At 54.1% G+C, this 22,536-nt stretch overlaps 1 protein-coding gene across 1 annotated transcript; it reads right to left on the bottom strand.

Annotated features, from left to right (window-relative positions):
* TWF2 (twinfilin actin binding protein 2) lies at positions 1-22,519 on the bottom strand. The gene is made up of 9 exons (XM_056501518.1): positions 22,391-22,519; positions 13,190-13,267; positions 9,297-9,475; positions 7,854-7,949; positions 7,034-7,138; positions 2,200-2,325; positions 1,967-2,117; positions 1,492-1,613; positions 1-1,370 (listed from the first exon to the last, which is right to left on the bottom strand). The coding sequence occupies exons 1-9, from the start codon at positions 22,413-22,415 to the stop codon at positions 1,203-1,205; spliced, it is 1,050 nt and encodes a 349-aa protein (XP_056357493.1). The 5' UTR covers positions 22,416-22,519; the 3' UTR covers positions 1-1,202.
* Positions 22,520-22,536: the final 17 nt, after the last annotated feature.

The raw sequence follows: 22,536 nt of genomic DNA, 5'->3' as shown, positions 1-22,536 counted from the left end.
GACTGTTTTAAAAATACTTTATTCTTTAGAAAATACAGCGTTCAGTACAGTGTGCTCTGCTCCCCCCAGCTTCAACCCCCTGACTCCACTGAGGCCGAGGCAACATCAGGACGGTCACTGCCACAGCTGGAAAGCACAGGGCAGGTTTCATTGACCCCTTTTCCATCCTCTCAGGGAGACAGGTGGCTCTTGAGCCCTCACTGGTACCCAGCAGCAAGGTGCTGTCCCCCCAAGCCCCCAGTGCAGCCTCAATCACGGTGCCAAGCTCGGACCGTGGAGCTGATGATGGCCCTTGGTGGCTGGGGACATCCCTGGGGGCACACAGGGGCTGCCACACTCCCCCACACAAGGATTTGGGGTAGCCCATGTGGTTATTGAGACATGGGGCTGCCCCAGCCCAGAGACCCAGCTGAGAAGCTGGGGTAAGGTATCGGTGGGGGCTGGGAATGGTGAGTGGGGGACCAGCGCCCAGGAGCCCCTCATCTCCCATCCTAAACAGGAATGGGGCTGAGTCAGGGCCAGAACAGCTCCTGAGGGGAAAACCTTACTGGGCAGTTCAAACAGGAGATGCAAACATCACCTGAAGGCAGTGACCTTTCTCCAGGTCCAGGCTGAGCTAGAACTCAGTGGGGAGCTTCCACCTCCCACTGCCTGGCTCTCTGCAGGGAGAATCCCCCGTCCCACAGGAAGCAAAGCCCACCCCACGGGGGTCCTGCCCACACCCTGCGGGGTGCGGGATCGCTCCAGGCCTGGGGCAGAGGGGCCGTGCACACCAAGAGTGGGACAGGGGAACAAAGTCTGGAGGCTGGGGGGACAGGGAAAGAAGCACTTTCTCTTTTCAAACAGGAGTCCCCAACATTACTCCCTTCCCTTTGCATAGAGCAGCCTTCAGGTGAGTGTGTCCTTCAGTCACCCGGGGAACAGCAAGAGCAGTGCTGTGACCCTGAGGGGGACAGGAGCAAGGCTGGGGACACGGCTCTGCTGCTCCACAAGGAAAAGAAAGAGAAACAACCCTGAACCCTCCCAATCGCTCTGCCCCCAGGTGCAACAAGCCATCCAGTCGTTTAAAAAAGGAATGAAACAGGAGGAAAAAAAAAGGTAAAAAAAACCAACAAAAAAAAAGGCTGAGATGGAGGGAAAGGTCCCCAGGTCAGCGCAGAGGAGGCGGGGAGGCCGCGGGGCTGGGTGGTGTCCGTGCAGATCTAACTGTCCTCGCCGTTCTCGCCCGGGCCCTTGATGAGCCGCTTCTGTCCCCGCTTGCCCACGGGCCCCCGGGGCTTGGCGAAGGCCTGCCGGAAGGCGTGCTGCTTGGGGTGCACCTCCTCGTACAGGAACTCTGCCGTCAGCTCCGCCCCGTCGTCGATCTCGATCTGAGCACAGGCGAACGGGCTCAGCAGGGACTGACACCCCTTAGGGCACCCAGCTCCCCACACCCTGCAGAGAGGCTGCAGCACAGTCCCAGCTCCACCAGCTCTGGGGGCTCACACTCACCTTCTTGGCTATCTCCAGGCAAAACTCCTGCTCCACAGTGTCCAGCAACCGGCTCTTGCAGCTGGAGTAGAGCATGCGCTCCTTAATGCTGCACTTGTAGCCAGGCATGGAGTAGATAAAGACTGCAAAAAGAGCAGGGCTTGTGGCATTGCCCAGGCTCATGGGCCTCCCACCCTGCTCACAGAGTCCAGATAACATCCAGCAACAGAGGGTGAGCCATCCCATCCATCACCCCTCCCAGACCTCCCCTGGTACTCCTGAAACAGCAGAGGAAACCAAACCACCCACCACCAAATCCTCTGCACTGCACCTGGCACCAAAGGGTTTGCCCTTTGGGCAGGAGGAACTGACTCAAGGCTTCCTGATGTACCATTCCTATCCCCATCCCTGCTTGCTTCCCATGCAACCAATGGTCCAGGGAGAACAGGGATGGGCACAGGCTCCAACTGGCCTTTCCCAGTGCTGAGGCTCTCACCAACAGACTCCAGGTAATCTCCCTCGTGCGAGTGCTTGTACAGGAAGAAATGGTAGCGAGCAGAGTCCTGGGGGATCCTCTTGGGCAGGTCAGAGATCTCTGTGGGGCTTGTGTGCACCAGCTCGATGGTCTCCCGCTCCAGATCCAGCTTCTGATGGACAGAGAGCAGATGGCAGTGAGACAGAAGCAGGATGTGGGGTGTGGAGCACAGGGAAGCCATGTGAGGAACCTACCAGCTGGATGTAGTTGATTTTCTTCTGCTTGAGAGCCTGGATGGCTTGCTGGGCATCCAGCTGCAGGGGGAAGGCCAGGCCCTGCAGTGTCTGGTGCTTGCTCTCCACGCTGATCTCCGTCTTCACCTGCGGATGGAGACCACCTCCAGCGTCAGGGCACAGTGCAAAGGGTGGGGAAGGGAGGAATAGGAAAACCAGCTGCTTCTGCAGCTGAAGGCTTCTCATCCAAGGAGCTGTCTGACACCTGGGATCATGGCATTAAACCACTGAGAGTCAGCCAGGCTCAGGATGGTGGTGCTTGTCACCATCCCACCAATCCAAGACATCACCCAGCCATGCACCCCCACACCTCCTGATTCACTCTCAGCAAAGCCCAGCTCAAAAACAACATCTCCCAGTGAATCCCTGGCAGGGATGCTGTGACAGCACTGGCACGTCCTCTCTGATTATCTCTGACTGCAGCCTGTGGGTGACAGGGGAAGCCCTGAAATCACAGCACTCAGCTGGGCACCCCACCCTCCTCAGTGGGTTTAACTGCAGCACATAGACACGCCCTCCAACGCTGCAGCTGGGGATTGGAGATCCACAGCTCAGAAAGATCCCAGCTGCTGTTTTCCCCACAGCCTCTACAAGGCAAAGGCTGCCAGCCATATCCTGAGCAAACCCCTAGTCCAAGAGACCACACCCCACTGCAAAGAGGGACAGAAAGAGATTGCAGAGACATCAAAAGGCTGCAGGTGCCTCCATCCAGCCCCAGCAGGGGTCCCTGGTGGGACTGGGAGAAGGGCAGGACGCGGCGGGCACACCATACCTCCTCGGGGTCGGGGTACTCTACCAGCGATGGGCAGCAGCAACAGCCCCCCACCATCTGCCACAGAATACAGGATACAGGGAGATGGTGTCACCCCCACGGCAGAGGAGCCCCTCCCACCTCAAGACCCCCTCCCAGGGAAACACTCAGCAACACTATCCCAGGGGTTCTGCAGTGAGCATGGGTCCCTTTCCTTTGGGATAGGTTTTGGGGAGTTTGCATAGAGTCCAACTCTTGTTTTTTTTTTTTTTCTTCATTTCCCTCCCCCTGACAGAGAAAAGGAAGAGAAGTCAAGGCATGCCAAGAGAAACACAAGTTTGAGATGACATCTCAAAACCACTGGCAGCACCAAAGTGGGTCTCGTTACAGGCTGCCCTTTGTTACAGCAGCCCCACACAGTTGCCACACCCTGGGGAGATGATGGAGCCAGATGCCCAGAGCAGAGCATGCAGGAAAACACTGCCAGGAGAAGGAAAACCCGGGCATCAAGCGGGCAGAGCAGCCTACCATCTCAGTGCTCGAGTCTTGGGAGCAGGAATCCTGCCAGCGTGGGGAGAGGAGACACACTGTCAATGGCACCCGGCGCAGGGAGGGGCTCTGGGACAGGACAGCTGCAGGGGACACACCATGGGCCAGCAGCAGGGAGCTGCACCACCCAGCAATGGGGCACAGCAGATGGCAGTGCTGGGAGGGAGAGCCTGGGCATGCAGGGTCTCCACCACCATCCCTGTGCCCCATCTCCTCGTGGCTCCCCAGTCACACTAGCCCCAACCCAGGGTCTGGAGGAGTTGCAGCACTTGCAGCAATAGCTTCTGGTCTGTCCTCTACCAGGGAGCATATATGGAAGGTCTGTGAGGAAAAAAATGCTCAAGCCTCTATCCGTGCCAGGCATCCTGGAGGATGAGCAGGGTTGATGTGCAGCCCTTGGGAAAGGGAAATAATTGCTCAGCTGGGCACGAAGTCTAGTTGAACTCCAGCTCTGCTGTCCTACCATCCCCCAGGGTGCTGTGGCACCAGCAAGGGCCTGAGGGCAAGAGCCCAGGGATTAAGGACACACACAAGTTCACCTGGTCCCACCCTGTGGAGAGGTGCAGCACAAGGACATCAGCACTGCCAACACCTCCAGAACCCCAGAACCCCAGCTTTCTCTCCCATAAAGCAAGAAGACTGGGAGAGTTACAGAGGGACCATCGAGACCTTAGCTCTGACACAAAGCACACTGAAGTCCAAAAACACCAAGAGATGGAAATTTGTCCCAGCAACATCAGCTGCCCCATAAACCTCTGTATTTTCTACTCCTTCCCTTTTAAAAAATATTAAGAACTGGCTGCCTGAAACACTCCCCAAGGCACAGCCTGGGAGCAGTGCATGGGACAGCTGAGCATGTGCTGCATCCCAACCTCCCAACCTTGCAAGCAGCAGGCTTGCCTGGGAGGTTATTTTATCTCCTTTTCTTTAGGTAAGATTTTCTCCTCCTCCTTCATCCCTCCTGGCATGCTGCTGACCCTGCCTAAGGAGCATTTCTTATGGCAAAGTCCTCATGGGCCTCACCTTTGTTTTTTCTCAGCTCTCCGGCCTCCTCTCCCAGCTCCAAGGCTGCCTTTTTCTGCCCCAATGGGATGTGCCCAGCTCTCCCTCCACCCATGTTTCTGAACCTGCAACACTTCTACAAAGACTCCCCAGTTGTGGGTGTTGAGCTCAATGCCAAATTCAAAGCTGTGTCTCAGCCCACGGTCTGCTGACAACTATCAGCTCAGTAAAGCTGGCATTTTCCAGCTATTAAAAATATATATATATAAAGCAGGTGGCAAATTTCCATGAGCTCCCACCTAGCTATCATAAAGGAGGTTAACTCACAACATCATCAAATCCTCAAACCACAGCCTAAAAACCTGTTATCCCAAAGGCTGGGCAGCTCCCTGGGGATTAGCAGACCTGAGTCCTTCCTTGCTCAGTGCCAAAGGCTGCTGTGCTGGCCCTGAAGCTGCTGCCCTGCAGCGTTCTCCTACTCTTCTCTCCCCATCCCCTCTCTGCACTCATCTGGTAGCTGGGGAGGATCCCAGGCAGCTTCTGCCTGACCACAAACACAGCCATGTGCAGGTGGAGGCTGCAAATCTGGCCAGTGTCTCGGAAGGCTGCGAGGCAACAGCGTGAGAGGGGAGGGAAGTGGGGCCCAGCAGCAGCTCCAGGCAAGGGGCACAGCAAAGCACTTGTGGGCTGGTGGCTTTTAAAGAAATCATGTTCCTTGTGTCCTTTCTGAAACCCTAATGGATTGACTGAACACGAGGGGATGCACAGGGTCCTGGACCTTGCAGGGGCCTGGGCACACACACAGAAGTGCTGAGGTCAGGGCTTGCCCCAGGGCTGATTGCCAGGTCAGTGCTGGCCTCACCTCTCATTCCCATGCACTGCTCCCCCAAACTCCACTGCCATGTGCAAGCACACTCCAGACCCCAGAGCCTGTGCACAAGGGACCCTGCAAGCTGCAGGCAATGAACAAGGCTGGAAGCATCACTGTAACACCAACACAGAGACCCCTCAGCACACCCAGCACTTGGCTGCTTACCACCTTTAAATCCACAGGCAAATATATATTCAACTTCATCTCTTTCTTAATGTCAGTGACTCCTCCCTGTGGCCCAGGCTGACACAGGGGACCATGTACCCTTAAAATAACCCCCAACAAACCACACAGCAGCATCCAGGAGCTGCATGTCACAAAGGCAAGGGTGGGAGGGAAGGAGAATGAGGCAGATCAATGAGCATCACAAGCACCACTTACCTGGGCCATATGACCCTGGAAAACACATCCCAATGGCCCCCCAAAAATACTTAATCCTGCAGCACAGGCCAGACAAGGTGATAGCAGATGACAGAATCAGCTCAGCCAAAAGCGACCCTCAAGGATCATCAAGTGCAGACATCCCAAGGTGCCAGACAAGCCACCCAGTTCACCATCAGACCTCTCTCTTCAAAAATGGGCATCTCCCTGGATGCTCCAGAACAAATTCTGGCTCTCCAGGCTGGGAGCTGGGATAACTGGCCTAAGACCCATTGGTGGAGACCATCCCTTGGTGGCACCTCCCAAATGTCCCTGAACTTTGCCACCTGCAGACCTGCTTTGGCAGGTAGAAATCACCCCCAGACCTGCTTCAACAGGTAGAAATTTCCTGCCTCATCTGTGCTATTAATTAATGCCACAAGGCTGATTGGCTTCACATCTCCCACCCAAGTCCTGCTCCAACCATGAGCACCACAGCCTCAGCACAGCCAGAAGAGAGGGATGCTCCTCTGGAGAGGAAAGCTTTTCATGCATCTAAGGGAAATTCCCCCATCCTTCCCAAAAAAATACTGCTTTCAGGTGGTCTCCCCACACAGTGAGCACACCCCTTTTTCTGCCTCAGTGTGTCACAGCACCAGACAGGCTGTGAAAGGCCAGCAGGGAACAATGGTGACACAGCCTTGTGTGCCTCCAGCCCTACCCTGTGCCACTTCCACATCTTTTCAGCATATAAGCCCTCATATGCAGGCTAAGACCTGTATTTCTTGGGACAGCATCCCTCATCCCTCATATTTATAGACATAAAGGAAGCATACGGGAGAGGATGCTGCTGCAGTCCAAAGATAAGCCTGAATTCCTCCTGCCTTCCCTATCTTCAAACTCAGCTCTGGCTTTTGCTGCAATACCCACAGGTTAGAGACAAGCTTTCAGCCCCAAGTCATCTTTTGACTGTCAGCAAAACAGCTCATGTGCAAGCAATGGGAAAAAAGAATAGTGTAAATTCCTATTTATGCTACCAATTTGACTGTGAGGGTGCTCATCCACCTTGAGAAGGGCAGGAATGGTTTAAATGGCAGAGAGTGAAGTAAAAATAAGCCAGTCCTTTTAGCTGAACGATCACTCCTGCATCCTTCATCCCTTTGTGCCCAGAGGGCCTCAGGCTCCTCTCCTAGGGCTGTTGGACACCCACCTCTCCTGCACACCCACCCCTGTTGCACACCCACCATTTGTTGCACACCCACCTCGTTGATGCGGATCTGCTGCAGCTCCTGCTCGGCTGCGGTCAGCGGGGCTGGGGCAGAGCAGGAGGACATGTGCTTCTGGTAACCACTGAGGGACACGTCCTCCTGCAGACAGAGCCACAGGGTGAGTGTCACAGCTGGCCATTGCTGCAGGGCTGGGTGTACCCACAGCCTCCAGGTGAGTCTGAGCCACCTAGTGAGTCTCAAGCTCCCTCCTATCCTTAAGGCTCTTGGATTCCCCCATGCAAATCCCACACTAGATCTGCCTGTTCTGACCACTCTGCCTCCCCTCCAGTCACCCATGGCTGTGGCAGTGGGCTCCTCTGGCTGTTCCATGAAGCTCATGAAGTGAGAGGGAAAGGCAGACCCCATAGCCCAGGAGCAGCAGAGGGACCCTAGAGAAGAGCAGGAATGCTCCCCAGCTCCACCAGTCCCAGAGGCCCCAGCAGGACTGATGTCCAGGAGCCCTGGCTGTGCAGCTCTCTCTGCCCATGGCAGAGAAGAAACCTCCATGCCAGGCAGCAGATAACCCCAGCAGAGAGGCAGCTCTCACTGCTGGAGTGACACTGCCACCACCTGGCACTTCTCCCATTCAGCATAAAGCCCCACACCCTGCAGCCTTCCTCCCACCTCCTCCACACTCCCTATCACAGCCCACAGCCATGCAGGCAGGAGAAAGCAGCACTGTGGAGGACCAACACCCAGCTGCTCCCTCACCAAACCCCAGCATCCCACATCCCACCACCTGCACACTGAGCTGCAGGCAGGCTCTGAAGCTCAGGGTCAGACCCAAAAGGCTGCCCAGGACCCACCACCATACCTTCACTGTGCCAAACATCTCGTCCTTTATGTGCCCCCCTCCAAACTCCTTCTTCACCGTGGCTCTGGTGGCAGCGTACAGCATCTTCAGCCGGACCTGCCAGGACAGGGGTGCACTGCTGTCACACAGGGGCACCAGGGATCACAGAGGGGCCCAGTGCTCACAGCCACCATCTCACCACAGCCTCCACACACCTCAGCATCTCCTGGCAGCACCCTCCGAGTTTCTAGCTCGGTCTGATTTCTAATGGCAGCATCCCTGGGTAGGGATCAGCTGGGAAAACCCACCAGCACTATTTCCAGGGCTGCAGCCTTGCCAAGTGCTGCCCACAATCCAACAGTTTATTCCATGCTTTGCTTTCCAGTCCCTGAGCTCCAGAGCACCATTTCCCACCAGCAGCTGGGTTAGAGGAGGCACAAATACCACAGAGACACTTAAAAGTTACTTTTGCCTTTGGCACTTCTATTGCACCATTCTGCAAAATGCAGAGAGGAGCTTTGGCAAGTGCTCCAGGGCACACCATGCTCCTGCAGTAAAAGCCTCAGTGGTTTGTTGAAAGATATACATATTTAAAATATATATATATATATATATATATATATAAATATATATAATATTATATATATAATATAATATATATTATATTATTATATTATTATATATAATATATATTATATATAATATATATATTATATATATATATTATACATGTACACACGCACAAATATGTATGTGCATATAAAATTTATAATACAATTATAAATTATTAAATAAATATAGCTTGTATATATATTTTTACATGTGACCAGTGCATGTATTAACATGGCAGTAAATCTATCTAGCTTGTAGATCATAACAAATATATACACAGGAATATATATACACACATATACATATATATACACAGATAAATATGAATACAGAAGGCAAGCATACACATTAACACATCAGTAAATCTCAGACCCATTACAGGCATGTGCTCAACAGGATGGCATTTTCCAAGCTGTACCCCACTGACATCCTCTAAACCTGCTTCCCATCTAACCAGCCCTTTTGTGCCCACTCTCCAAAGTTGATTTTGGAGCAAAGCCTGGAGGAGGTATGGCAGCCACTCTGCATCAGCCTCAAGCAGAGCAGGGCCAGGCTGGAGGCAAATCAGTGTCACTGGCAGCTCTTCCCAGCAATGGCCATGGTGGGATGTCTCCATCCTGACCTCATGGCCCACACCACTCCCCCCTCTACATCCCAAGTAGCACCAAAATAGAGACACAGTTCCAGTGTATCTCTTTGTGTCTTAAAAAATTCCCCATCCCAGGGCAGTCTCCATTTCTCAACTCAGGCACTGTGAGCAAGGGTGTGAACACCCAGCCCCAGGGCAGAGCCCCCTCGGGCAGCTCCTCCCCCAGCAGCCCCTGTCCCCAGGCTGGGTGCCCCAGAGCTCACCGGGGAGCTGTCAGGGGACCAGGAGATGAAGAGCCACTCGTAGCCCTGGGCGTTCTGGCTGTCCAGGCGGTACAGGACGTAGCAGGGCTGCTGCTCATCCAGCAAGGGCAGCACAAAGGGGTCATAGTCAGCATCCCAGCGCCGGGACAGCTCTTTGTGGGCCCCCAGCACGAGCTGCTCTGCAAGGAGAACACAGGAAAGGTGGTGTTAGGTGAAAGCAAGGTTCATCTTGCAGGACCAGGTGGCGGCTCCTGCAGCTCCAACAATGATGCTGTACAGCAGAAGAACAAATTATGGCCTCGAGTCACATGCAGGAGTGTACATTCCCTGGATGACACCCCAGGAGAGACTATGGGTCTGTGGCTGCTGTGAATGGCTAGTTTTCTGCCAGCTTTCTGTCAACCACCTCTTTCCCTCCTGTGTTTCTCACCAGCAAAGTCTCTCTGGTGACCACCTGTGACTTTCTTCCATTCCGCTCCCTCCAGCTCTGCAGTCCTCAACCATCTCTCCTCGCTCACAGGGGACCACAAGACCTCCCCCATCCCACCTGGACAAGCCCTAGGGTCACTAGAACACCTCAGCAGGGACACAGAGAACCACCAACATTTTGGGTGCTGAGAAAACTAATGGTCTAAGCAAAATCCAGGATGACGAGCCAAAGCTGCTCTCACTGGATTCCCTGTAACCTCACAGGGTATCAAAATCAGAGCTGATACCCAAAGCCTGTGTGTGTGGGCAGCAGGGATGTCCCACAGCCCCCAGCCTGGAGGGGGACCATGCTGCCAGGAGAGCCCTAACCTCTGGAAGCAACCTGTGTATTTCACACACACCTCAAGGTGTTATTTTCAGCTGCTACACAAGTGGCAGTGGGACTGGGAGCTCTGTGAGCTGGGCATGTTCAGCTGGGATTTAAACACTGGTGCAGGCATCCTACAAACATGAATCCACATCCTGGCAAGGGTCAAGTCAAGCTTTGAGATTGCTGGGTGGAAAAGTGGTGGTGCTGGGAATACCAGCATAGGTTATTGGAAAACAGCCTGTATTTTTACTCCATTTGTAGATGCAGAAAGGTCTGGGGGCAGATTAAGGGACTCAGAACAATATGGAGGAAATTCTGGAGGTGGCAGAGCAAAATGTTTTGGTGTTTTGGACAATCAGCACTTGAGGGCATGCTTGGCCAGGCACATGCCCTGCCAGGACCTCTGCCCACAGCCCCACTGCCCAGGAAGCCTCTTGGCAGGGGTACAACCCTCTCCCTCCCAACCCATTCAGCCCAGCAGCTCCAAATCTCATGGCAATAAAGGTTTAAAGAAAATGATTGAGGAATTAAGTGTTTGGGAGGAATTACTCACCCCTTCTTCCCACCCAGGCAGGACATGCCCTATGACAGCAGTGCAGCCCTCCCCTGCCCAGCACTGCCCTGGCATCTGCCCCACCACTGAATCCAGTTACCTGTGCATGGGTGGCACAAACTGCTGGCTCAGTAACAAGGACAGCAGAGAACAAGGTAAAGCCAAAGGTAAAACTACCTGTTTTGAGAAAGGGAAGCATAAGAACCTCAGTGTACTCCTAAAATAAACACAAAGCTGAATGGATTTGTGCATCACAAAGACCTGAGACCCTGAAGAAACTGCAGGAATTTAGCAGGGCCAAACCCCGTGGCAGCTCCAGGGTATCTCTGTCTGCAAAACAAGCCAACACCTCAGGCACAAAGCAATCAGTGCTGAGTCACTCCAGGCTATTCCCGGGCTGTGACTCAGCCGGACCCCAGCCGTGCTGCCAGCCTCCAACTCTCCCCTGAGCTCTTTGCACTTCTGCTCAGTCCATTCAGGGACAAATTGTCTTCCTTGGGAAGTGTCAAAAAGGGCAAACTCAGAGCAGACATCCTTCAGCAAAATTATACAGCCTGGCTACATCAGGCTGCTTGTACCAGGAGCTGCTGCTGGAAAAGCAGAGCTAGGAGTGTTTCTGGCCCTCGAGGTGTCCCCAGCACTCCATGCCTTGCTCTGAAATGTCCCTGCTAGGGAGCCCTGCCTGCAGCTCTGGTGGGTGCCAATCTGCAAAACTCAGTGCACACCATCACCTAGGAGTGAAGAACTGCATCCACCAGGGAAGCCCAATCTTGTCCCAAATCCTGCTGAGTGAGGAGCAGAGCATCATCCAAAAACACGCTGGAGCACATACTGCCATCATGCCAGGAAACTGCTGCTGAGTCTTGGTGCACATCTGCTCCCCTACTCCCTCCTCCATCCAATCTCAGCTCTTCCCAGCAGCTCTCCAAAGGCACAGTGACCTCTCAAATTGCCCCCAAAGGGTCACTCAGCCACAATGGTGGTCTTGGAGATGCTCAGACAGAGAGCATCTGCCATAAGGCTCCTTGCACCACCTTCTTCTCCTTCTACTCACTGCTGCCTGCTCCAAAATACCCCAAGACAAATTCTCCATAGGGAAAAACGTGCTGCAAGCCATCCAGCAGAGAGGGAGGGTCCTCTTCCACATCCCCTGCTCAGGCAGGGCAGCTGACACTCCTCTCCAGGCAGTTCTGGACACCTCGCTTCCACGGCGAGCATCCACCTGCCTGGCTGTGACATCTGCCACTTGTTAGTACCCAAAGGTCCTTCTCTACTGGGTACCAGCACGCTGAGGTCCCCTGTGTGACAGAAGAGTGGTGGCCCTGCTGCTGACAATGGACAAATAAATAAATCCCATTCAGCCAGAGCAGAGATTGGGAAATGTTTTCCATTGGTGATAAAAAGTCTCCCTTGCTGGCATCAGCAGCCACAACCCAGAACCAGTGGCACAAGCATCCCAAATCCAGGCTTAGGGACAACAAACACAAACCTGATTCCCACTTTTTAGAAACAGAAGAGGCCGAGAGAGGGAAAAATTATTGTCAAAGAGACTCCAAAGAAACAATGTGGATGTTTCACCACCCACAAAAATGGGGTCCTTGCCAAGAACAAAGCCAACACTGCTGAGCCTTGCTGCAGTTCCACAGATGTGCCCCATGCATTTCCAGTCACGCTGCTCTCCTGAACAGGACGTTGTGGCCTCTCCAAAGGTCAGGTGGGCTCCTTATGACCACAGGCTCCTTACAAACACATCCACCTCGGTGTTTGCCCACCCAGGGGAGGTGCTGACAGCAGCTTGGCAAGGCAGCAATGTCCCCACGCAGTGAGAAACAAGTCATTCATATGTAATTGTATGAGGCCGAGGTGATGGAAAACCTACACCAGGGCAGCTCCCCGCCCCTGGGACACTCAATCAGTGCTTAGCTCTGCTCACTTGCTTAACAATGCAGAGGCCACCTAAAGGACCCATTCCATGGGACAAACATGGGCAAGGTTGGTGCCAGCCTGTATCCTGGGCCTGGGGCAGCCCCATGGGATGGGAAGGATCTCAGAGTACGACATTTCTCATGGGATATTACTGTGGGCCTGTGCTGGGCCCTGAGCCACAGAGCACCCCTCTGCCCCGAGCATCTCCTTGCCAGGTGTGGGATGGCATGTCTGAGGAAGAAGATGCCTGAGCATCACGCCCAAGAGAGGACCCAGGGTCCCTGCAGCAGCCTGTCACAGGGATCCCATAATCAAATACAACACAGCAGCAGCAAAAGCCCCCACAGAGCACAGACCCCAGGCTGGTATTGCTCTGCTGGCAAAGTCACTGTTCCCCACTGGAGCTGCCCTGGGGCTCCAGGAGCTGCTCACAAGCACACCCAAAGTTTGGGCTTGTATTTCAGGTCTGGGCTGCCACATGCTCAGAAGCCCCGGCAGCATTTTCCTTGAGGTTTCCAAAAACACAAGCTGGCACCACAGTGGTGAAGAAGAAAGGAGGAGAGGAAACAGAGAACAGACAGAGTGTAAATCAAAGCACTTAAAAGTGGGACTTACCGTCCTCAATGATGACCTTGATGAGCCGAACTGAACCATTTCGGGCTTTGGCAAAAAAGTCCCTTAATTCTGTGGTGGCTGAAAGAACCAAGAACATGGTGATCAGATTTAGCAATCAAAGCAGGTGCTGGGCTGCTCAGTGACTGACCAGAAAGGGACCAACTTGGCAGGATAGAAATTTAAAAACTTTTTAAAAAAATTAAATCTCTGATGCCAAAAGATTTATAATAAAAAATAACAATACTACAAAACCCAAAAAGCTGGGAGAGAAGTGCTGCGTCTCCCTGAGGTGTCAGAGTTAAATAGCAGCTGGGAGCACATGTGATCCAGAGAACCTGATACTTGGCCTGGGTGAACATAATCACCCAAATTTAGATGATGGCTTGGCCAGTGCAGGCAGGGAGAGCTCAAGTGACAAGCTGATTCGCTTTACAGAGCGGCAGGGCTGGCACAGTCGGGTGGCTGGAGGATGTCCTGACAGGCTGTGATGTCCTGGGCTTGTGACACACAGCAGGATGCTGCTCCCAAGAGGCTGGGAACCAGCACAACTGCAAACTGGAGATGCTGGTCTGAAGCTGAGCCCATGGGGAAGGGAAAGGCAACAGCCCCAGGGTTTTGCTCTGGAGCTGGCAGGGCTTGGATTGCAGAAGGCTTTTGGGAAGCGTTTCGGGGAGCATCCCTCCTCATCCCTCTCCCTGAGCACCAGGCAAAGGCAACCAGTCTCCAGCATCCTGGAGGCACTGGATGTTGAAGGAGCAGCCCACAGCCAGCACTGGAGGCTCCATCTGCCCACCCTGGAAGCACCAGTGGCACAGAGCTCCCCGTGCCACCCGGGACATCTCTGTCTGAAGGCAAAGCCAGCAGATGTGGCTGTGAGGGCCAACCTCAACAAGGATCATCTCCTGGCCTGGGTCCCCTAAAGCCACTCAAGCCCCTTCCTGGATGCAGCAAACGGGGCCCTGTGAGTTCAAAGCTGCTGTGCTTGTTAGAAATGCTCAAGAAACTGGTGTTGCAAAGATTGGAGACCTGAGCAGGTGCCCCTTAGCCCACACCAGGAATGTCCATCAGCAGCCCCTCCATTCCCAGGGCTTTGCTGTACCAAAAGAGCCAGCAGCAGGAAGGAACCTGGAGCCTGAGCATCCACACCCAAGGCACTTGGCAGAGGAAGCCATCCCTACAAAAACCATATCCATTCCATGGGTACCACCCTGGCACAGTCCCAGGAGCAGCCTCATGTTATCCAGCACAAGGGACATGAGTGGCCACCGACTGTCACCCAGGGGTGCCCTCAGTCCCCTGCAGGCAGAGCCTTGGCTGGGGCACTGCCTGCAGCTCCCCCAGCCCAAGGGAGGAGGAATCCCTGGGCAGCTCCCAGGAAACTCCTGCCTGTCCCCCACAAGTGGCACCTCTGTGATGCATCTGCTCCCCCAGCTCACAGCCTGCCCTGAGCAGAGGGCAGGGGAGCTTCTCCTCCCACAGACAGAAGAGGCACACACGAGGAAGAGGAAGAGCTCCCAGGCTGGCTCCCTGCAGGCAGCAGCTCCCACACAAACCCAGAGATGCCATCCTGACAGGACCCTGCAGGAACAGGCACACAGACACCCCAGCAAAGGCACAACACTCCTTAATGGCATTTTAGGGGACAAACAGGTGGTTTGCTGGTGTAATCCCACCACAAGCATGCTCCCTCCAACAGCATCAAAGCATGTAGCTCTCCCATCTCCCAGAGCAGACATTCCCAGTGCCAGCTGGGAGCTCAGCCTGCTCCTGCTGTGCCCAACCAAGGATCCTCTGGTATTTTTAGCCCCTTTCCCCATTGAGAGTGGCTGTTTCCTTCTGGCAGCATCTGTGGTTATTGCACACACACAAGGCGGAAGAGGAAGAGAAAAAGACATTTAAACACCCAGGAAACCTCATGCAGGAGACAAAAGCTCTTAATAAGCATTAAATTTCACCAATTCCTGTAACACTGCAAAACTATGAGAGAATAAAATTGCTATTTGATGTTTCTATAGCATCAGCCTTCAGGGAAGAAATAGGAAAGCTCTGGCAGTACTAACCAGCTTGCAAACCCCTCCAGTCTGACTCCACCCTTTCCAGAACCCAAAGGCAGGTGGGGAGGCGCTGGAAAATCAGGAATTTGGAAAAATGCAACCCTGTAGCCCACTTGGAACTCCTAGGAGTGCCCTGAAGATCAACAGCTGAGATGATTTGCAGTTGAGTGGCTGACAAGTGACAGCCAAGCACTAGGGTGTGTGTAGGTACCATGGGGCTGAAGGGGATGAGGAAAAGCCTGGATGCTGCCAGAGATACTGAGTGCACCACAGGAAATACCACAAGGTCTTCCAAGGAGGGAGACTATTCCCAGAGGAGACAGCAGCAAAGCTTTCAAAAAAAAAAAAAAAACTTCAGAGGGAGCTTGCAAGATTGTTCTGCTGATTTTTTTTAAAATCAATTTTCATTTATATAAAAACACCAGAGTGTCTCCAAAGTCCCCTTCTGCCTCTCACAACACAGAGCCAAGAGCCAGTGAGGAGGGAGAGCAATAAACCAGGGAAGGTTTGAGCATGAGATCAGCAACTGCTTCATTACAGCATGATTACAGCTTAATTGGCACAGCAGACTCGACAAGATGGTTTGTGTGCCTGAAATACTAATAGAGAAGTCCAGAGTTGTCTCTGGAGGAAGAGCTGGAGGAGACCTCGCCCTGGAGATGGTGCCTCATGGCATCCCCTGCCAAGAAGTCTCCAGGATACAACTCAAGAGCTGAAAAACCCACGGGTGAGGAAACCACAAAAACCAAGGGAGAGGGAGAAGCAATAGGGCAGAAGGGACCCACACATCCAACTCACCCTCTAGACATGGGTTCCTGGAAAATCCTGGAACAAACAATCCACAAACAAATCCAGTGTGGATCTACTGAGGCCAAGATGCATGAGATCCCTCATGCTTTCTCCAGCAGAGCCAGAGACCTGTGGGCTTCAGAGGTCTCAGCTCAGCTCCTAAGTGTGTCCAAGTGTCAGATGCCAGCTTGGGGACATGGTGGTGGTGAACACAAAACCACATGGGTAACTCACTCAGGGAAGTATCAGATGTGGGATTGAGCAAGGTGTCCTGGGCACCTGTGGTGGGGCAGGTTTATCCACATGTCCATGAACACTTCTGGCAGCTGCAACAGTGCTTCCTGCAGCTCTAAGGTGGGAAGCTAGAGGAGATGCAAGGGTGCACTGGAGAAAAATTCACCGTTCTCTCAGGAGACTGGAGAAATGGGCTGGGGAAAAAAGACATAGGATGAAACTTAATAGGAAGCAAAGTACCATAACTGGGGAAATGGACCAGACAGGGCAGGGCCCAGCAGCCCCATAGAGAGGTGGGTCACAAGCCAAGTCCAGGTTAGTCACTTCATGCTGCCACAGGCAGAGTCATTTGTGAAGGCAGGAACAGGAGCATGAGCACGTTATCTGGTGCTGACAAGGCTGCAGGCACAGCACAAACAGCACACCCAGGCTCAGCATCGTGCAAGGAGCAAGGCACAGCACAGACAGCACCTGTGCCAGAGGGCACAGCGTGCAGGAGCCACCAAAGGAACCACAGCTGGCCGGCCCAAGGAAGAGAACAAAAATCATGAACAGCTTGTACTGATTTTCCAGCCAGAGACATCAAGAGCCACCTTGGCATTTGGGAAATCTCATGTTGAGGGGACCAAGCCCTGGGAAGGACACCATGTCTCTATCCCTGCCCTGAAAATTGTTGCTGCTTTGAGGCAGCATGAGCTCAGTGGCATCTGAGGAACTTTCTGGCCTTTCTGCAAGGCAGCCCTGCTGTTGACCCTCCTGGCAGACCTAGTGACCCCATTCCAAAACCACCTTCAGCCACTGAGTCCTGCAGCACCTCCCTCTCCCACTTGTTTGTAGGCTGCAGATGTGTTGTCCCCTGTTAACAAGCAACCTGCATTTAGAAGCCAAATAACAGCATGTCTCAGGTCCCCTTGTCCCACACACTCCCAGCCCATTTGGGATGGAGGGCTGAGCAGAGCCAGCTGATGGCACTGGGCACCCAGGCTGGGCAGCTCACAGTGTGGCAGGGAGGTGATGGCTGGCCAGCAGTGGCCTTCAGGTGGCCTGACCCTGCAGGCAAACAGCCAGAGAAGAATTTGAGCTGGGGAGAGGGCAGGATGGTGCCTCCCCTCTGGCAGCACTGCCCAAAAGGTGCAGACCAAAGGCTGGGCTCTCCCAGCTCAGGGAGCAGCAGGGCAGCCAGATCCTGCACCTGCTGACAGACATGCTGCTTGCAGCCAGAGGACTGCCCTGTGCAGGGATGTGCCTGTTTGGATCCTCCCCAGAGAATTCCAGTGCCAGTGAAGCCTGAAGCATCACTCCTGTTTAAACTGCTGAATGACAGTGCTTGTGGGTACCACCCTGCCAAACGCTGTTCCCAGACCGAGCCTTTTTCTGCTGCTTACAGCCCCAGTTAGCTTCTCTGAGCACAGCTGGGCTGCAAGGAGCCTGGAGGGGGACAGAGGCAGGGATGACAGCCATAGCCAAAGACCGGCCATCTCTCCCTGGGGATGCCAGGGTGGAGAAATCTGGAGGACAGGGATGGAGGCAGCAGCCACAGCATGTCCCCTGTGCATCCCTCCTCCAGCCTCTCGCCCACTTGTTGGGACAGCAAGAGGTTTTGCTTGTTTGACTATCCCCAAGGCTCCCAGGCAGTGCCCAGCTCCCAGATCAATAATACATGCTCCCTGAAACAGATGCCTCTCTCAATACATCAAGTCACCTTGCCCTCCCGACAGGAAACCCGAGCCTCTGGCCATCAATCTTTCATTCCCTGGACATCATCTCCAACTCCAAGTGGCTGCTTCCCTTTCACTGTCCGGGCCACAGCGTGCCTGGGATGCAACAGGGGAACTCAGCCAAAAATCCAGCCACAAACCCAGGCAAAACTTGTCCAAGTTCCAGGGATGCTTGGCCAGACAGAAGTCAAGATGGTGATGAATAACATGGTTATACCTGCATTACTCACACTTTCCCTGCCCAGGCAGCTCTGCCCAGCTCCTAGTCTGAGCATCCAGGAAATAATACAACTGCAACAGGCACAAAATAGCTTTTGCTGCTGCTAAAACTCTTTCCTTTCAGTCTATCCTCCCAGGATAACTCCCTTATGCAGTGCTGCTCAACTGACTTGCTGCAGAGAGCTTTTCTGCTGATGGACACGGTTGGCCAGTTTAAGCAGTAAGAGGATTTTATTTCTCACCATGGAAAAAATAAATATGTCCTTGCAGGGAATCTTTTCTGAGGAAAAAAGCTACACATGTCAGAAGAAAATAGAAAGAAGGGAGCGGGGTGGGGGGAAAAAAGGGTGCAAGAGAGGAGACAAGCAAAGCTTTTCTCCCCATTTTCTGTGGGGCTAGACTGTATTCATGCAGGATTTCACAGGGATAGCTCCTGGTCCTTAGTGCAAATCCTGCCCAGAGACTTTCAGCCACCTGCCTGACACCAGACATTTGCTTCTCAACACCTGATTTTCCACCTGTGCCCAGGACCTGTCTTGTCTGCACTTTGCCACCTTGGATGGGAGTTATTCATCCCTTCCCTTGCTCCAGGGTAGGCAGCACTCAGCCTGCAGGCAGCATCAGCTGGATACTGGGGCAGAGTGGTGATGCAGCACACATGGTCCTTCCTTGCTTGCAGAAGCTGCTGGTTGTTGCTCCTTTTCTCTGCCCAGTAAAGGCACCAGCAGAGCACAGATTTGTGCATTGGAGGGGGCAGGTACCCACCCAGGCACAGACCCTGGCCACAGTCTCACTGCATTTTGTCTCTCACTGCACATTTTCCAAAGGATTTTCTCTATCCCATCACTTTAGGTGCTTGACTTCAATGGGTTTGATATCTCAGGGCATTTATCTGGTCTTCCACTGGTGCTGCCACTCTGGCCATCCTGACATGCCCTGCACTTGGATATGGGCTATACCCCCAGTGGGCATCAACCTCCAAGGTTTTCTCCAGAAAAGAAACTGGGTCTGGCTCCTCAAAAATATCCTTGGAGCAGCCCAGGGCCCTCTGTTCCTCATGAATAAAAGCAGCCATGAACCAGCCATCCCTTCTCCTTTGCTGATGGCACTTTGTGACATGTCTCTGCTTAGGAGGTGCCTCCAGCACTCCAAAGCTGCCTCCCAAATTTGTGCATCCAGGTACCTCAGGAGCCAGTGCTGCTTCCCAGCACAGCCTGAGGAGAGGGGCTAAGGATGTGATGGATGGGCAGAGAAGGTCCTTCTTCTCACTAGAGAGTCAGGAAGCCACCTGCTTTCCATGGAGACTTTTGCAGACCCAGCAACTCCTGGGTCCCACCTCACTGCTCTTTTTTCACCCAGCTGACAGCATTCCTGCCCATGTGCACCATGGTTATGCTTCTCCTGAAGCAAACATCCACTCCCACCAGATGTGTTCCCAAAGAAGATCCACACCTGGCAGGCAGCTCAGCTGTGGATGGGAGTAAAGGTCCTCCCCTATCCCCAGATCTTGCTGTCTCCCCCAGAAAGAGCAGTGACTAAATTCTATTTTTGGGTTGAAGAAACAAAATGCATTTGATTTCTCTACTTTTTAGATGAAAAAAAAAATACCCTCTAAGAGACATTTTCTCTCTACCCAGTGGTCTTGAAAGAGATCCCAGAAGCAACTGAAAGCAGATGACCTCCCACCAGCATCAAAGCCCTGGTTCAGCATCGCCTTCCCAAGGTTCTAAGCTCAGGCAGCAAATGCTGTTCTAATCTAATGCCACTCAGAGAAAAACAGGGACTGCAAAAACACTCAATGAATCCTCCCAGCTGCAGCTAAAAAGCAGGTTTCCAGCCCCAGGAAGCCCACAGCACCCTTTGACAGCTTCCAACCGCCTCCCCAGCCTGGCAGTCTCCATGGCAGCCTGGTTTTCTTGCCAGCATCTTCAAGAGAGCTGCCTGGGATACCTAAAAAAATAATAATTAGCCTCTTGCCCCTGCATGAATGGCTCAGGCTTAATTGCAAACTTTGACATCCCAGCTCTCACTGCATCACTTCCCCTCCACCTGTTTCTCCCCAAAAGCTGGGATGACGTGGGAGTATCGCAGCAGGGGCTGCTCCAGGGGTTCCCCAGCACCACGTCATCCTGCCTCACACAGATCTAGCACAGTGTCAAGCAAAATCCCTCTTCAGCTTGTCTGCAACCTCCCCTAAGCCAGCCACGGCATCTCATCAGAATTCCCCTGGGAGCAGATGTCTTCCTGAAAATATGGGAGAAATGGGAATGAAAAAACAGAAAATGCTGGGTGCACACAAAGATAACTAGGCCCCAGAAGCCAAGAACAGGTGAACAATCCCTCCTCCTCAGCAAACAACAGACCTCAGCACCTCAGCAGAGGGACTGAAAGCAGCAGTGGGATTGCTGTTCCTCATTTGGTATGGAATCTGCTCTTTGCTGAACAAACAGAATTAATTCAACTACTGTGACCGGGTGAGGCAGACTGAAATATCCCAAACCCACCTTAGGGGGGGTTCTCTTAAAGCCTGGAGCACTGCAGTTGCGCATCACAGGTGTTGGAGGGGCAGATTTGCATTCAGAGAGGAAACAGCAGCTTCCCGGAAGAGAGACGGCACAACAGGGCATGGAGAGAGAACCCAGAGATGCCCAAGGTGCTGCCACAGCAAGATCACCCAACACAAGCTATTTTCCACAGCCACAGGGAGACTTTGACACCACCCCCAGCCCAGCAATCCCCTGCCAGGGCTCATCAGCTCCGTCCCCACCCTGCACCGCTGCAGCTCCTTGGGGAAGTCGAGTCCCTTCCCCTTTCCCGCTGACAGGGCACGTCACGGTGACTCCCAGCACTGGGCACAGCTTGCCAAGCAGTGGGCAACCAAGGTCAGCGAAGGTTAGTGCTCTCAGAGAGAGCCAAACTGGCACATCTCCCTCCCTGGCAGCTGCAGGGTGCTGGGAAGGACAGCACCAGCAGCACAGGAGCAGCCAGGCATGGCCAGCGAGCAACAGGCACAGCCTCTGGGGGCACACAGTGCAACAGCCCCTGCCTGCCCAAACCCCATGGACAACTCTGCACAGTGGGGCCAGCATACCCAGAGCTCAGGGGTCCCTCCTGCTGATTTTAACTTTTTAAATTATTGTTGGATTTTTACAAAACAGGGGAGATTTAATTAGAGGCTGAACTTCAGGATCTCAGCTTAAGCCAGAAGCGATGAACCTGAACCCAAATGCCATCAACAACCACCAGCTCTCCTGAGCAAGAGCAGAAGAAACATCTAAGCATCATCGCTGGCCACTTGTCAGCTACAGGCCCTCCAGAAGCAACTGGAGGGGAAGGATGTTCTCGACCATGCTGAAGGAACAAGGATGCTCATGGCAGGAAGGACCAGCAGCACAAAGTCCTACCCCGGGAGAAAGGCGCTAACCGGAGGGAGCTGCGAGGCCAATGTCCCAGCTCCCTCCCGGGACACGCTGGGGCTGCATTCACACCCGACCGCGCAGAGCAGGGCTCCGGGGCAGCTGCTCTCACATCCCTGCTCGCATATTGATTCGTTACATAAATTATGCAGCACCTCTACTCCTGATTAATATTGCTAATTGAGCTGGCAAGGCGGGGGAAGGAGGGAAACACCGTGAGGACACACCGTCAGTCATGCACCAAGCACACTCAGAAATGCAGAAGCCGCCGCGTCGGGGTGCCGGCTGGGTCCTGTGGGGAGCGGGCGGAGGAATCGGGAAGCAGGAATTCACTCGGGCTCTGCGCACCTCCCCCGGGCTGGGGAGCAGCTGGGGCCGGGCAGCCCCGCGGGCAAGGAGCGGTGTCCGGGGCTGCAGATGTGCGTGACACATCTGTCCGAGCCCGTCGCTGGGCATCACCCGGACAAAGGGTGACCCCGGGGCCAGACCCCTCCCGCACCTCCTCCGGGCACCCAAACGCTCCGAGCTTCACTCAGCGTCCCCATCCCCCGCCGATGGCAGGCAGCCTGCCGGCTCCTTCGGGAAGCTTCACCGTATCGCGCCCACGGCCGCCGCTGTCGCGACACGGCCCGCAGCGCGCGGCGCGGGGCGCGGCCGGGGTGCGGGTGGCGGGGGGCGCGGAGGGGCCGCGCCGGCCGGGGCGGGGGCCGGGCGGCGGGGGCAGCCCGGGGACGGGCCGGGGAACGCGAGCGCTCGGCGGGCGCCGCTCACCGTGGATGCCGGTCTGGTGAGTCATGGCTCCGCTGGGCTCCGCTCCGCTCGGCTCCGTTCCGCTCGTCCCGGGCAGGAAACGGCTGGGCAGCAGCACCGCCCGTTCCGGAGCGCGGGGCCGCTCCGCTCCGCTCGCACCGCCCCGG

This window comes from Oenanthe melanoleuca, chromosome 12, assembly GCF_029582105.1.
Source record: "Oenanthe melanoleuca isolate GR-GAL-2019-014 chromosome 12, OMel1.0, whole genome shotgun sequence".
Lineage (NCBI taxonomy): Eukaryota > Metazoa > Chordata > Aves > Passeriformes > Muscicapidae > Oenanthe > Oenanthe melanoleuca.
The sequence above is the reverse complement of the archived record's forward strand: the minus strand, read 5'-3'. Positions and strand labels throughout refer to the sequence as shown.